Source organism: Lytechinus variegatus, chromosome 14, assembly GCF_018143015.1.
Source record: "Lytechinus variegatus isolate NC3 chromosome 14, Lvar_3.0, whole genome shotgun sequence".
NCBI classification, from domain to species: domain Eukaryota; kingdom Metazoa; phylum Echinodermata; class Echinoidea; order Temnopleuroida; family Toxopneustidae; genus Lytechinus; species Lytechinus variegatus.
In genome coordinates this window covers 8,451,371-8,469,197 of record NC_054753.1, presented here as the reverse complement: position 1 = coordinate 8,469,197, position 17,827 = coordinate 8,451,371, and the positions used below count along the sequence as shown (strand labels likewise).

Genomic DNA, 17,827 nt, shown 5'->3' with positions numbered 1-17,827 from the left:
TAGACTGAATCATATTTAGTTTTCAGCAATGCTAATTCAAACTGTTCATGGAGGAATCAAGCGTTATTTCACTTGACAATGAGAAAATTAGAATATTTATATAATAGAATACAAAAGAAATAGTGATTGGATGGCGTCATTAGTCTTCTCCTTTGCATACCGACCAGGATGTGCATATAATTGTTCTGTAAAATGAAGCAAAACTTTAAAATGTCATAACTTTCTTATTTTACATCTGATTTTGATGAAGTTTTCAGTGTTTTGCTTGTTGGATTTTTCTCTTTTTATTCAAATCAACTTTTTGTTGAGGTGGACTTGTCCTTCAATTGGTGGGTATACTTACAGAGCTAAAAATTACCTGTTCCAAAATGCCACCTGCCTGTAGAGACCAAATGCTCTCTAACCCATGATAGGTCTTCAAACATAGTTTTAATCTCCCAATTTTCCTTAAGTTTAATACCAACTTTTTTGTTGAGGTGGACTTGTCCTTCAATTGGTGGGTATTGAAGGACAAGTATTGACTACCTATTAAACAAATTAAAAAACTGCAAACCATTCAAAATTCAGCTGCGAGATTAGTAACACGAACACGCAAGTATGAAGCAATTACTCCAGTTCTCAGAGAATTACATTGGCTCCCTGTCCGTTCCCGGATTGTATTCAAACTTCTAGTGTTTGCACACAACTGTTTTTATAAAATTGCCCCGTCCTATTTACTCGATTTGGTTTCATATTACCAGCCATCCCGAAATCTTAGATCAAGCTCAAAAGCATTATTTGTTGTTCCCTCTGTCTTTACAAAGTCATATGGTGAGCGTGCTTTTACTCATGCCTCTGCTGTCCTCTGGAATGCTTTACCGAATTCAATGAGATATCAAAGTGATTTATGTACATTCAGGAGATCCCTCAAGACATATCTTTTCAATGCATAAAAAACTAACTTTGAACCAATGGTCCAATCTAAATATCTCGATTACTTTATTCTTATATACCTTTCACTATTTCTTCTTTAAGCGCATAGGGACATGGTATGCTATGTGTGATGCGCTATACAAGAATTGAGCATTATTATTATTATTACCAGTACCGATGTAAACTGTGTGATTCCTCAAGGTGTCTAGTCTGAGGCACTGGATGACTGTCTCTAGCTCAACAACCCTTGATTGGTCTTCATACAGCAGGTTTGATCTCTCAAGTTTTGCACATTACGAAAATTTGTGTTTAAAAATGGATCTCATCTGACACCCCAATTTCAAATTCCAAGCTACTTTCACTCGCCGCCCCCCCCCATCCCCGATATCAACAAGGAATGTTTATCCTTAAGTAAACAACCACGCACTCTCCCAGATAATCCACCTTCCCCCAAGGAGAATTGACCTTCATAAGGCCTGTCAGAGAGAGAGAGGGAGAGAGCAAGAGAGAGAGAGGGTGATTTTTTTAAACTTATTGTTATTTCGGCAATTGTGGGTCATTTTGCATCGTTCAAAATTTCATGTCGATCTTCATCTAAATTCCGAATCGTTTTTAGATATGCTAATGTCCTAAAACAAATAGAATACAAATTCATTCTTTCAAGATTAATGTCAGCCAGGAAGCTCTGAAGAGTTTGTTTATACTATTACGTAACAAGGACAGCTGCAATCCCACTCCATGCTGTTCATCAGCCTGTTGTGGTGGCAGGCATCGGTGTTATCGGCTCTTATCAGCAGCGCAGCAGTCGACCCCACCCCAGTTTAAACGCGAGAAATGCAACTTTCCCAAAAAACTGAAATTGGGGTGTCAATACCCCACTTGAGATCCCATTGACTAACACGCAAGGCATTATCAGCAGTCAGATGAACCCCACCCCAGTTTAAACGAGAGCTCTCCCAAAATCTGAAATTGGGGTTTCAAATACCCCACCTGATCTCCCATTGACACAACACGCAAGGCAATGGAGTTCCTGTGTTATAAGCTGATGGGGTATTTTTTAAACACAGGATTCGCGTAATGCGAAAGGTCGATACTGGTATGTAAACCAACTGAATCCCACAAGTGACAGGTCAAAGGCACTAGCTGACTGTCTATTGATTAATGAACCTTGATTGGTATATGGTGATTGATCTCTGAAGCTCCCCCCAAAAAGGTCAATACAAGTATTAAAACCAAGTGATTCCCACAGATAACAGGTCTATGGCACTGGGTGACTGTCCTCAAAGTTATCTGGATCATGAGGAGTGAATAGGTTGGGTATCGCCATCAGGTTCATCACCAAATGCTGTGAAGATGAGGATAAAGATACAAATATGCAGAGGTTTAGATAGTTGAGAGATGATTTACATATTCATCATCATCATTATCACCACCCCCATCATCATCATCATCACCACCACCACCACCCCCATCATCATCACTATCATAATCATAATCATCATGACTATCACCACCACCCCCCAACATCATCATCATCATCATCATTATCATCATCATCATCATCACCACCACCATCCCCATCATCATCATCACCAGTATCATCATCAACACCATCTTAATCACAGCACCATTATCTCATGTGATTTGGTGACTTTAGCATCACCATGTAATATATGCCAATTGTGTGCATAATTTTGGAAAATTTTGTTACGCTCCTGTGCGAAACAGCTATTCAAAGACATACGCATTCACACAACAGCATTATTTGTCAAACAAGTTTATCACAGTAGTTATTTTGCAAATCAAAATCCTATCGCAGCCTAGCATTCTTTGGCAAAGTGCCAATCCACACTTTGCCACTCTCCAACCAGGTGCTAAATGGGTATGCCTTAGGATGCGAAAGTCTATGTAGCATGCCTAACAATTGTGTTGTTGGAATGCAAGTAAATGCATTGTATGCTGGCACGCCAGTACCCGATGAGTGGGGTAATTCAATATATCTGTAACATGCTTAGAGATGTCCTTCCAATGTATTAAGAGCTATATACAAGTGGAATATCATCATTATTATTTTTGTTACTATTACTATCATAAAAGAAAAGTTTATGGATGACCAACCTTTCTCCTTGAGTCCCTTTCCAAAGTTTGAATACACCTTTGACATGCACAGGACAACGGCTATCCTAACAAGCAGACCAAGGACTGAACAGACTAGTATGGCATAGTTCAGAAGCCGTAGGCTTGGGACAGCGGTATCGTCTTGAGCAACCTGGGGATAAGATTGAAGACAAAACAAGACACGTCATGTATATGACATGGCAGTTTCATTTTATAGTCATTTGTAGAAAAAATTCTGAACTTCATGAACAAATCTATGACACGCCCTCTTAGAGATTTTTCTTTGGGGGTGGAGCTTAAAAGATTGTGAAAAATAGGTTAATTATACAATACTTCCCAGGAAAAAGAAATGCATTTGCTTTTCTTTATTCATTTACTATCATTACTTTTTATTTATTCATTCATTCATTCATTCATTTATTTATGTATTTATTCATTCATTTATTCACTTATTTATTTATTTACTTATTTATTCATTTTATGTATATTTGGGGGGAGGGGTGTACTGTACAATACATGGATATGAGGTCGTGCCATTTTTCTTTAATGCAAAAAACTATTATCCTTCCTATAGCTTGTATGCTGCCCCTCAAATCAAAAGGTGTCAGTGGTTGTTGATTGATTTTTTAATGGTGCTGTCAATAAAAAAACAAGAATACCTACAGGTATATGCGCCAGGTTCATACTTACTATAACTATTTTGTAGATGATATAGGCGGGCTCAAAGATGCTTGTTGCAAAAAATATCCACGTGAGATGCTTGTTTTCATACCGTAACTGTAATAAAAACAAGTATGATTGTTAACATATCAATGACAAATATTAGGAAACATACATGTATGATGTAGGGGAGACCGGGGTTAGTTGGAACATGGGGTAAGTTGAAACATTGTAATTTTCTTTAACACCTGTAAAATAAATTTATGCAATACTGCCCTCAATTTATTGCTAAATACAACTGTTGTATTATCAATAATGTGAAATTAAGGGCAGTATTGCATAAATTTACTTTACAGGTGTTAAAGAATACTACAATGTTTCAACTTATCCCATGTTCCAACCAGTCCCGGTCTCCCCTATTACACAAGGTTATTATCAAGGATTTTAGCAATGGCAAATTGTAAGTAACTGGTGTAATCTCTTAAAATTTTGATTGGATGAAAGCTAGTTTGTCACCAATTTGTTCAGTAACAAGTGTTATGAAACTTGCCCCAGAACCGTGTAATCACAAAATAACAGAGCAATAGTCATGACGTGTTGAACTACATCCAAGAGAAGTCATTTTGGAGGACAACATTTTTAAGATTAAAGGTCAAGTCCACCCCAGAAAAATGTTGATTTGAATAAAAAGAGAAAAATCAAACTAGTATAACACTGAAAATTTCATCAAAATTTGATGTAAAATAAGAAAGTTATGACATTTTGAAGTTTCGCTTATTTTTCACAAAACAGTGATATGCAGAACTCAGTGACATGTAAATGAGACAGTCGATGATGTCCATCACTCACTGTTTTTTTTATTGTTTGAATTATACAAAATTCAATTTTTACAGATTTAACAATTAGGACCAACTTGACTCAACCATAAACTTAAAATAATGGTAATTCCACATGTTCACAAGGAATAAAATTTTGTTTCACATGACAATGAGGTAAAAATTTGATTTTTTTTCACATTTCATATAATAAAATACAAAAGATATAGTGAGTGGGTGACAGCATCAGTCTGCCAATTTGCATACCGACCAGGATGTGCATATACCGGTAACTGTTTGTGAAATTAAGCGAAACCTTAAAATGTCATAACTTTCTTATTTTACATCTGATTTTGATGAAGTTTTCAGTGTTTTGCTTGTTGGATTTTTCTCCTTTTATTCAAATCATCTTTTTGTTGGGGTGGACTTGTCCTTTAACCCTTGATAACACTGTTATTCCAAAAGGTTATCTCCCATATAAATTTGGAATAAATGAGCAATATCTTTGCATGTGCAATTGAAGATTATCACTATAAAATGTTATAATTTTATGGAATGCTGGAATCAAAATGTACTAATAATTGAATAAAATTCATCATATATTTATATTTTCTCAATCATCCCATTTCACATGTCAAATAAATTTTGACAAATTTTTGTAGCAGGATGACCGATAAGAATGATTTTTAATTGGTGAATGAGTTGACAAGTGGCACTCTATACAAGTTGACAACTAGCACTCCATAAGTTAACTCAGGTTAAAACAAACAATGGCTATCAAAATACCATCCAAGGAGTGTACTTCATTTGCACACCTAAGGGTCAGCACCATGGGGGGCAAGGTTACAAAGAGAAAGGTCTATAGACTATTCACCCCCCCCCCCCCCGAGACTTTTCAGGTTGTGCAAAAAAATGATCTCAAAAAATGGAGGAAGAAACAGCTAACAAAAAGATCACAGTTACGATACAAGATCAATTTCTCAATTTTATTAAAGAAAAAAAGCAATATCAATGTTCGGTCATCTCGCACCCTCGCCTACCCCCCTCCCCAACCCCCCGTCAATAAATCATGGTGCTACCCCCTGTTGCTATTGATGAAAACAGAAAAAAATTAAAGCAGATGATGATGATGATGGGTTCTTGTATAGCGCCGGTATCCGCCTCAGCTGGGCGCTCATGACAGAAACTACAACAAAGATTTTTTTGAAGGTTGACTGCTTAAAGCTGGAATTTGCCTTTAAAGTACAATGTGCACTGATCCACAAATAATCAATATCATATACCATTTCTTTTTTTAAATGTATTGGGAGGAATGCATATTCTCATAATCATAAACCTTTCTAAAAGCAACTTACCGATAAAAATCCAATGAGAGCCCATATCACGCCATAGGCCACACCGAAACCAATGATGAGCTTTTCAAACAAGGAGACTGCTATTAGATCTTCCAGGATAAGAATAACTATACTGACCTAGGATTAAAATGAATTAATAACAAATAGAGAAAATAAACAAATCAAATTCAAATTCAATTTATTCTTAATAATCATTAAAACACTATTGTTCAATCATATAGAGAAGTATCACTACAAGAAAACGAGGGCAACAAAAAATTACACTTGAAAATAAGAAGCCTCAAAATCAAAAGAATACATGCTATATTTTCCCCAATTACGTAATATTCATGAAATCATTGTAATATTTCTCATTTCATTCGTAATGCACGATATTTACTTATGTTTTATAAATGTCTTGGACTCTGGGTACCCTCCCAATACCAGTCACTTTCACTTGGGCTGAAGAGGTCATATCTAGCTCATATGTTCAGAAATAATTAAAGGAGAATGAAACCTTTGGAACAAGATAGCTTGTGTGAAAACACATAAATCAAAGAAACAGATCAACAAAAGTTTGAGAAAAATCTGACATATAATGAGAAAGTTATGAGCATTTGAATATTATGATCACTAATGCTATGGAGATCCTCACATTGGCAATGCAATAAGGATGTGTGATGTCACTTGTGAACAACTCTCCCCAATAATTTAGTATATATTTCACTTAAACTGCCTCTTTTATCACATCTATCAGTAGATCATGTGTTCTTTCTATAAGAGGGCATGTAATACAGATATTTAAAGAATACATCATGGATAAAGAGTTTGTATCACCATAAAAAACAAAAAGTGACATTTTGGGTGTATTTTATAGTCCATCAAACGGAAAGTTGTTCACATGTGACATCACACATCCTTGTCACATTGTGAACGGGAGGATCTCCATAGCATTAGTAATTGCAATTTTCAAATGCTCATAACTTTCTCATTATTTGTCCGATTTTTCTCAAACTTTCTTTGTTATTCTTTGATTTTTCTGTTTCAACATAAGCCTACTTGCTCAAAGGTTTCATTCCCCTTTTGTTATGAAAAGCTCTTGCACTACTTGTGAATATGTATATGGGTGAGGTGGGAGGGAGGGTAATACCATCACTTTTTATGCAACTTCAAAAATTATTTCTTTTTCATTTTGCTACCATCTTCTTTTCAATGAATACTCCTTCCATTTTTTTTTATCAACTTCAATCAATATCATATGTGCACATAAGCCAAGTTTATGAAACACTTTAAAAGGCCTAGTTTATGGAACACTATATAGGCATAGAAGAGAGAGAGGGTGTGGGCGGTTCTAACAGAGAACGCATAATCAAAAGAATACAAAATGATTCAGGTCCTTTTCCATGCACATTCATTAGGATGTCTTACCCCCCCCTCCCATTTCACAACTACATGTACGCCATCGACCATGCAATTTAGGATCCATTCATCGTGCAATTTTGGATCCATACAATTTTGTCCATTGCATGCGCGCATTTGTACGCGACATACGTCATGTACGCGACAATCAACAGACCGAATTCGCATTGCATGATCACTTTTGCATCAAAATTGATAAAAATAATCTAGTTTTAAGTGTCAATAATGAATGTTCTTTCATTCGTGCAATGAACAGAATACTTCATTCGGTGAAAGATGAAATGAACGATCCATTGAACTCGGCGTCGCCTCATTGAATGGATCTTTCAATCTTTCACCTCATGAAGTATTTTGTCAATTGCACTCATAAACATTCATTATTTCTATGCTATAGACCTTTCTCTTTCTGCACCCCAACCTCATTCTTAATTTCTTTCGGTTTCTATCCTTCCCTCTTCTCCATACCAAATTTCATACAATAATGAACAAAAAGAAAGTAACCTCACACAGTACCGGGAGTTTGAACATTGATTCAAGTAGGGTCAAAGTCTAATGTAAGTATATATTGTTCCCTACAATAGTCACACAAATCATAAGTACATGGCATTGAACATGACTTGTGTGTACCGGTGTGTATACAATATATGCATATATATACAATGTGCAAGCCTACATACTGTAGGGTAAGCTACACAAAACAATCTCTAAAACTAGCACACCAATGATGTGGAGCTCATCCGGCATCTTCCAACAAAATTAACACAATTTAAATTTCAGCCCAGTTGACACTGTAGTGAATTATATTGGTGACATAAATTGAGGATATAGAATTGAAATTGATGAAGAAATGACATAGAAGCATTTTTTGTGATCTATGAATAAATTTCATATGAATTAAGTATTAATAATTATCTAGTCAAGTTTCTTAACTCTGTGTAGAACCTTGGTGAACCTAATGTAGCTCTCAGATGGAACAAAAATAACCAAACTCAATCAACAAATAAATAAGTAATTTTTGTGAGTTTTGAAAATATATGAATAAAATTAGCATATTTAATGAGTTTCAAAATTCTATGTTAAAATTTTGTATCACCACCTCGAGCTATTATATAAAGCAAACAAAATTGAAATTGATCAACAAATGAAGAAGAAAAAACATTTCTTTGTAATTCTGTGTAGAAGTTTGGTGAACCTCATAAAGTTCTAAAAAATGGAAGAAGAAAAAAAGTAAAAATCGGTCAACAATTAAAGAAGAAAAAGCATTTTATGTGAATTTTTAAAAATATGAATAAATTAATTTCCCATAAATTAGCATAAAAATTGTTCTAGTCAAAATTTCAAAATTCTGTGAAGATTGGTGAACCTCATGAAGCTCTTTCAGATGGAAGAAAAAAAACAAAATCAGTCAACAAATAAAGCATTTTATGTGAATTTTTCAAAATATGCATAAATTAGCATAAAAATTGTTCTAATCAAAATTTTAAAATTCTGTATAGAAGATTGGTGAACCTCATGAAGCTCTACAGGTTGAAGAAAAAAAATCAAAATCGGTTGACAAATAAAATAGAAGTAGCATTTTATGTGAATTTTTAAAAATATGCATAAATTAATTTCGCATAAATTAGCATAAGAATTGTTCTAGTCAAAATTAAAAAATTCTGTGTAGAAGTTTGGTGAGCCTCATAAAGCTCTCCAAAATGCAAGCAAAAAATTCAAAATCGGTCAACAATAAAGAAGCATTTTTTGTGAATTTTGAAAAGTCATAAGATCAGTATTATGCTCGATCTGTATGAAAATCATAAATCATAAGTCAGAAAAAATTGGAACCAGAGGGATTCGAACCTGCCATCTAATCCTTTCCGGGCAGCGACTCAACCACCAGGCTATTCTGGTTCACGGCTAAGCCACGAATTCAAATACCCTCGATCCTCTTCTTTCTGACTCATTACTATTCAAATGCCGTCCGCCGTGGACAATAGATAGTAAATTAAGAGGCTTTTATAGGAGGAAATTATAATTTGTTTAACAACTCCTATTGTTCGCAATCCCTTTAATGATTTCTTATCAACTGTCACAAGCAATTACAAACTTTCTGAATTTCAAACTCATTTCAACTTCAAAAATACAAACAACATGCAGAAACAAGTACAAGCAAAATACCTTAATATACAAAAGAATGTAATGAAGGATTAAATGACAGCATGTTGAACTTACACATATGATTGGAACAAAATAAAAAAAATAAATTTTTGTGAGGAACTAATTTTTAATTTGATCGAATCTGGTACACAATCATGAGATGAAGCAGAGTGCTTACAGTAATTTATTTGAGAAAATGTGTGGGGGTCTTATTTTTTACATACACCATTCATGAGCTGAAAAATTCATACTGCAATTTGACCAACATTTTGATAAATTTTAAACCGATACTGGGCTTCTGAAAATCACCATAGAAAAAGAACATGGAACTTAAAAGCCACTTGAGTGGAATGATTTGAAACCTATTGTAAGCTTCAGAACCAATCAATGAATTTCGCATATAAAAAAGAGTTACAATTCCTTCCCATAAATAACTTCCTGATTAGACCAAGTGGCTATACAGTGCAACCCAGAAAAAAACAATTGTAATTCTGCATTATTTTTTGCTATCATGATCACAAATTTGCTTAACGAGATACACATCAATGAAAAGATATGCATCTCTCCTTTCATTTGAACCCAATCGCAGCGTTTTTAATGCCTGCATGACTTTAGTTAGAACAACAGAAAGTGGTTCTTATCAATTCATGTACATCTTATGAACCCAATTCATGATCATGATAGCCAAAACTACACTGAATTACGGTCTTATTTTTTTCTGGGACACACTATATCAAGTAATCTGTCTACACCTGGTGCAGTATTACAGCAATGGTACCAGCATCTATCACAAGGTCATCAATATTTCCTACTTTTGTCCTAACAAATAGCTGGCGATTGTGTTTTAGGTATGTATATTGAGCAATGCGGTGAAGATTTGAGATATAATGCTGGTATATTAACAAAGTATTATCTGAAAATGAATTAAGTACATGTAAAATGTTACTCCCAAACCTATCATGTATTCTCATTTTTGTTAAACTATGTAATGTCTCTTGTTTTGATTGGTTTAAATAAATTTGAACTTGAACTTGAACTCAGTATATATGCGTAAACTTCTAATGTATTGAAAAATTGTTTTTCATTATGTTACCGACCAGCCACACCAAAACCAACAAAAAGCTGCCACGGAAGGTTCTCTGTAAATTGCCAAAATAGGAATTTGGCCTTTATAAAGTATATGAAAATGAGATAATCTGAAAGAGTAATTCCATGTACTGTAAAATATGAAATCGTCAAGTTATAAAAAAGATGAGATACAAGAGTTTCCCTGACATAATTTTTTTTCTGACTGCTTGGAAGCTTCACTAAATTTGTCAAGTGTGCACATCACATGCTTTTAATAGTAAACCCGAAACTTCAAACCTTGTTTTTTCCTTAATACTCTTTGAAGCTCTCACTGATATATCTATTTTTACATTCATTCAAGTACTTGTATGGGCTATAGTTGTCAATTTTGCAAGTTATATTCAAGGATGTGCTCTTTCTAGCTTAACAAAATAAAAATATTCTGAGTGACCTATTGTTGGTTTTGGGGTGGGAGGTCACATGCATCAACAAACAGTGCATATATAAATATTTCCTGATGCAATGTATCATTGCATGCATTGTTATCATTATTATCATCCTCTTCCTCAAGGGCAAAAATTACACGTGCCTCAGGGCTGAGTGCGAGTTTGCCCCCTGAAATGCTCAAAAGAGACCTGGAAACCCTCATTCATTGCAATGTTAAAAGCTTACCTAATGTTGCAGATTTAGGCAGTAAGATGTGAAAAGTAGCCCCCCCCAAAAAAAAAAAAATAAATAAAATAAAATACTACTAATAATAAAAAGAATAATAATGAATAATAATAATAATAACAAACTATGAAAATATATTTTTTGACTGTCTGCCTCCCCTCCTCTGCCCTCTTCCTTCTCCCCCTCCCCTTCTCCTCCTAATAATATCATTATAATTATGATTATAATTATCAATATCCTTTTTATTATTTCCATTGCTATCACCACCATTAGTTAAAGGGGAAGTTCACCCTGACAGAAAGTTTATTGTAAAAATACCAGAGAAAATAATAACAAATTATTGCAACAGGTTTGAGAAAAATTCATCAAATAATCAAAATGTTATTAGAATTCCAATTATTTGATTTGTGACGTCATATGCGAGCAGCATTCCTACATAGCGAATAGTAAAAAATCAATGGAATGTCATTTTCTCAGAAAATTGAAAATGGTATTCACTGTACCTTTTGTATAACAATAAACAAATCATTTCACACCAGATCATGAATAGAAAACAAAATTAAGTCATCAGGAACCATACAAAGTTTGAAATTCATGCATTTTATATTACATAACACATGGGGCAGCTGCCCGTTTATGTCACAAATCCAAAACTTTGAACTCTAATAACTTTCATACTCTTGAACGGATTTTCCTCAAACCTTCACCAAAAATTTTACTATTTTTTTCTGCTATTTTTACAACAAAGTTTTCTTCAGGGTGAACTTCTCCTTTAAATCATATAAGTTGAAAGTACCTTCACTGGGGCAGAAAAGAAGAGGAATTATGATATTGTTTTCATTGATAATGCTAAGTTTCTAATAGAAATCTATACAATATCTAACATACATACCTCAAGCTGAAAATCAAATTTCAGTAGTGATTCACAAAGAAACATGTACTGGCACATATCTGCATAAAGAAATAACAAGAGAGAGAGAGATACCCGGAAGGAAAAAAAAGAGAAATGAACAGAGAGAGGGAAGGAGGGAGAAAGAGAAAGAGACATACACACACAAAGACACACAGAGAATGGAGAGAAAATAGATAGGAAAACAGAAAAAAGAGGCAGAGGGACACAAACATACAAAGAGAGTCAGACAGCTAGACAGAAAGACAAAGGGGTAGATAGATAAAGAGGCAAAAAGTCAAACAAAGAAAAGAAGAGACAGAGGGACAGAAGGGGATACATGTAGATATGTGTAAGTTAAACTTAGATTAGAATCTAAATTGGGAAGACATTGATAAGTACACTAGATATATTGTGCATTTTGCATGAATTTGTAAATTATCACAAAAATTGAAAAAAACTTTACAAGGAAACTTGAACAGGATGTAGTAAGTGACAGGAAACCATAATCTTGATCAAAACATCAGATGACCAAGAAAATGTGATTTATTAGGCAAAATACTTTCATTTTGAGGTGAAGGTATATTTTTCAGCGGCTGTATGTAATGTACATGTAGAATTAAGTCAAATAAAATGATAAATCAATTGAAGTAGGTAAGCTAACAGAGTCACGCTTTGCAAACATAGAAACATACTCTACAGATGTATATTATGTCAATTACTATTTATTATTAATGCAAAGCTTATGCTCCACGAGAAACCTATCCAAAGAGTCACAATCTTTAAGATTGTTTGTTTGCTTTTCACAGGGCACATGATATAACATGCAAGTTTCACCTAAAGGGGCTAAAAATATGTCTAAATTTAGAAACATGTTACATTGAAATGAAACAGAGTGAGTATTTTTGTAAAAGGTTAAAAGGGCAAATTCATCCTGACATTGTCAATAATTTTTTTAGTGCATCAAATTGACAACAAAATTTTGGTTAAATGAAACTGACAGCTGGGATTTGACCCCACAACCCTCAATTTGAAAGGCAAGAGTCCAAACCACTAGACCAGTATGCCTCCACAATTAAGAAAAAAAGGTCGTTAATTTTTAAAACCTTATCATCAAACTGTCTATTGAACAAGCACCTCATCTGCATGAATGTTAATTTCCATGTACCTAATAAATACTACCTTTATTTATGAGCCTAATAATTATCTAACCTTGTAATTCGATGTTGGCCCCGACCGTTCTAAATATGAGATTTCTTGAGTCGTAATATCTGTATGCGATATATAAGGCCATTATGCCAAGTACTGGGCCAGCTGCACTGATGAGTATTAAACGAGCCTGTGAACAATAATGAAAATGATACATTTTGTGTGATTATATCCTGTAGTATAGCCCATGCAATGTCTGTCAAGGGTACAAGTATTTCAAAAAGCTGTTCCTAAAATAAAACCTTTCGGATGACTAGAAAATGAGTGGCAAAACAAGATTAATAAACTTTTGCCGGTGTTAAATAACAAATTGTTTATTTCCATGAATCCCACTAAGTCATATGACTGAACATCTAAGATTAAAAGTCTCGCGCATCTTTTGAGATCAAATTTATGACACCCAGGTACGCGGTTCCAAAATTACACAACATTTCTAAGTGCATGTCTGACGAAAAATTGTTCCTAATCGTGATTTTGTGTACAAAGTCATTGCAAATTGAGTTTTCTCATTTTATTCATAAAGATATGATTATTTTTATTTCAAACAGCTGAAATCAATTAATTTTAGCATAATTATGCCTCAAAAAAAATGTGCAATAAATCTGGTGAAAAAAGACAAAGAAAAACAAAAGGTTAAAAAACCAGGAAATGCATAAGAAATTGATTGACCCCCCTCAATTTTTGGCCTCTGCCACCAATGACCTCCCCCCTCAAATCAGGGAAATTGTATACCTACCAATTTAACTTGTTGAGATGTTGTTCCTGGTTGGAAATAGTTGATGATGCAATATACAAGGACGATGCAAATCCCAGCAACAAATATGAGCAGTTCGTTTGCTCGTTCTCCAAACACGCCATTCAGAACATAAAATAAGATGTAAACTGGGAACAAAAATCAAACAAAGACAAATCAAAGAAATGGACAAGGATCAATGCCATTGGAAAAATTTTGCAAAGGACAGAGCTTCCCTGCATGAAACTTGCAATTAAGGTAAATTTGCCATTAATTGTAACTTCCAATGGAAAATTTGATTCTGAGTCCCTGATTAATTAATTTATGCGTGTTCTTGAGTGAATTTGAGATAATTTACTGTTATTTCTGTTCACTGCAGACCTGTTATGCCCTCAAAACATCATTAAGAACTGGACCACGGAGTCATGAATGGTAGCTATTATTAATTGCTAGCAATGATGACTACTAGTACATGTAGGCCTGGCGGAAGCTTCCACCAAAACACCTGTCGCATACTAGGTATCCCCATCTTTCATTCATTGGATCTACAATGTATGTACTGTATAACATGTAAATGAAGATAATACCAAAATCCCTTTCAACCAGCAATGCACATGAAAGTTCAAAATCCATTAACACACTCAAATTTTGAAATTTTCAACTTGCAAAGACATTATCTATCAATCGCTTATTTCTACCATGTTGAATTTAATTTTAAAAATACATGTGGCCATGAGAGAAAATAATACTGCTATTGTCATTTGCCAATTTTGAGAATACATGCACCATAAATACTGATTAAATACGGCTAAATATAAGTTGCCCTTAAGAAAGAGAGTAAAAAAATAAAAGCCTAAATCTGTGCCTGCAATCTTGTTTAGATAGGGGTCCTTTACTAAAAAAGATATATAATTATGCAATCATGTGCTAACTTACTCAAATGTACAATTCATTTTTGTTATGTTACATGGCCTAAGGATTACATTTACATTGTACATGTACACATTCATGAAACCTAATAATAATAATAATGAAACGTTTTTGTATAGCGCAAAATACATAAGCAAAGTTGCATACCAGGTATCTCTAAGCGCTTTTTACAAAAGGAGTGGAGATGAAGGGGAGAGCACCAGGTTCTTACATTACTTGTTTACAACATGGTGAACAAATGTGTTTTCAAGCTATTTCTAAACTTTTCGTATTGTTGTATATTTCTAAGATATTCTAAATATTATGTTAAGGTTATACATTATAGCACTTTTTATTTAAACCAATCTTTAAAACACTTGACAAATAGATATAATAACACAATATAAATGAATCTGTTATCGTCACAATCCACAATCTACATAATGACTTTATTAAGCTTTTATATTTCATATTATAGAGGCCCAAGGTGAACAAAAATTAATGGGGGAATGAAGATATAAAATTGTGTCTTTAATTACTTGCATTGAAGAGCAGTAAGATAGCAAACACTGTATCAGTCGAGTCTGATGCCGATGATGTTGGGGTTGGTGTGGGCTGGGCTACTTCCGAGTCTTTGAGCAGTTCTACGAGCCGGATGATGGTGAGGGCAATGACCACCACGATACTCACGGATGAGAGAACAAGAAAGATCCATTCCAAGGTTGTAACATCCTTCAAGGATCTCCGCTATCGAGGTGATAATAAATAATTTATAAAGTTAGAATATAAAATAAGTTTAGCATTAAAGGTCAAGTCCACCTCAGAAAAATGTTGATTTGAATCAATAGAAAAAATTCAGACAAGCACAATGCTAAAAATTTCATCATTAAATCGGATGTAAAATGAGAAAGCTACATGTATGACATTTCAAAGTTTCACTTATTTTTAACAAAATAGTTATATGAACAAGCCAGTTACATCCGAATGAGAGAGTCGATGATGTCACTCACTCACTATTTCTTTTGTTTTTTTATTGTTTGAATTATACAATATTTCAATTTTTTTAAATTTGATTAATTATTAGGACCTCCTTGCCTGAAGCACAAAATGTTAAAATAATGGAATTCTATGTGTACAGGGAGGAATGAAACTTCATTCCACATGACAATGAAGAGAAAATCAAAATATTTCATATTTCATGTAATAAAATACAAAAGAAACAGTGAGTGATGTCATCAGTTCCCTCATTTGCATACCGACCGAGATGTGCATATAACTGTTTGTAAAATGAAGCGAAAGTTTAAAATGTCATAACTTTCTTATTTTACATCCGATTTTGATGAAAATTTCAGTGTTATGCTTGTTGAATTTGTCTTTTTTCAAATCAAGTTTTTGTTGGGGTGGACTTGTCCTTTAGTAAGTAATTTAGTTAAGTAGGCTTATAAAATGCAACAAATTTATTGTGCTTTTGTGAATGTAACTTAGACCTCATAAGTTTCTCATAAAAATTAGCAGAAAAAAAATATTGGTTTGAGAAAAATCCATGATCAAAGATTAAAAAATTTATTGTAAACTTGTTTAATATTCTTTATTTGTGACCTCGTATGCAAGCAGGTTTCCATGTGTCATGAATAGACCTATTATTTAAAAAATCAATGAAATGTCATTTTCTTTAAAATAATGAAAATAGTCATTAATTGTAGACCTACCTTCGATTATCATCACATCAACAGACAAATAATTTCATACCTGTTTCTGAAAGATAAAAATATTTTAGTCATCATGAACCACTAAAAAATTGAAATTCACATCATACACAGCCCAACTGCTCATTTATAGTTATTTTGAATTTGAAGTTTTTTGACATGTGACATCATATTCATGAATCATATTCACAATATTGAATATGAAAGATGTCACATGTCAAAATACTTCAAATTCAAATAGTCTACACGAGCAGTTGGGCCGTGTATGATGTGAATTTCAATTTTTTAATGATTCATGATGACCAACATATTTTTGTCTTTCATCAGAAATCAAATAGGTATGGGTGTGAAACATTGGCGGCGGAAGCCCAAAAATTTAGGGGGTGTCCACCTGAAATTTTGGGATGGACACAGGTAAAAAATTTGACAAGCGCCCCCAAAAAAGGTTATCAACCTAAATTTTAGTAGTTGCCAACCAAAAATTTTTGACAAGCAAAAAAAAAAAAAAAAAAAAGGTCATCAACCTAAATTTTAAGGGGGAAAACACACATTTAAGGGGGGGACATGTCCCCCCGCTTAAAGTTGAGGCTCAAGTTGTATGATTCAAAAGAAGTCAAAAAAGTTCATTCAAGTTCAACAACATGTTCAAAGTCAAACAACATCATAAACATGATAAACAAAATGGATGACGGTTTTTCCTCAAACCTTCACCAATATCTTTATATTTTCAAAACAAATTTTTCGTCAAGGGTGAATTTTCCCTTTTTATCAATATCACTGATCTGCCACAATGCACCGCGGCCGCGAAGCCGCTTGGAAATTGGGGTTCAGTTCAGCCAGACCCCAAGCCGGCGATTCCCCGTCATTCTTACCTGTCCTACCGGTGTACGGACAACTCCACGATCCCCTGTCGGAATCCCCAAATCCTCGAAGGTAATTGCTCCTTCTGCTGCTGCAGGTTCGGGATTTTTGGCCTCCCCTTTAGCCGCCATCTTGTCGACAGCAACACCTAAAGCGTAAAGAGCCGTTTTTATGATTTAACTTTGCCTCCTATATGAGAAATGTTTAATATTTACATACGTTTATAAAATCCACAGCCCGAGGATCTGTCACGAGATTACACAGCCTGATCGGATATAATCCACCTAGCTAGCTAGCTGCGTACACACCGGATATCCGCGAACAATTATTTTTTTCAAGGTTTTTTTTTTTAATTTAGGTTGTTGTTTTTAACCCAGAACAAT

The 17,827-nt window shown here is 34.1% G+C and overlaps 1 protein-coding gene across 1 annotated transcript; it reads right to left on the bottom strand.

Annotated features, from left to right (window-relative positions):
- Positions 1–1,994: 1,994 nt before the first annotated feature.
- LOC121427393 lies at positions 1,995–17,705 on the bottom strand. The gene is made up of 9 exons (XM_041623760.1): positions 17,456–17,705; positions 15,417–15,624; positions 13,972–14,117; positions 13,239–13,365; positions 12,030–12,088; positions 5,861–5,977; positions 3,721–3,807; positions 3,031–3,181; positions 1,995–2,257 (listed from the first exon to the last, which is right to left on the bottom strand). Exons 1-9 carry the CDS (start codon positions 17,573–17,575, stop codon positions 2,208–2,210), a joined length of 1,065 nt encoding a protein of 354 aa, XP_041479694.1. The 5' UTR covers positions 17,576–17,705; the 3' UTR covers positions 1,995–2,207.
- Between the last annotated feature and the right edge of the window lie 122 nt (positions 17,706–17,827).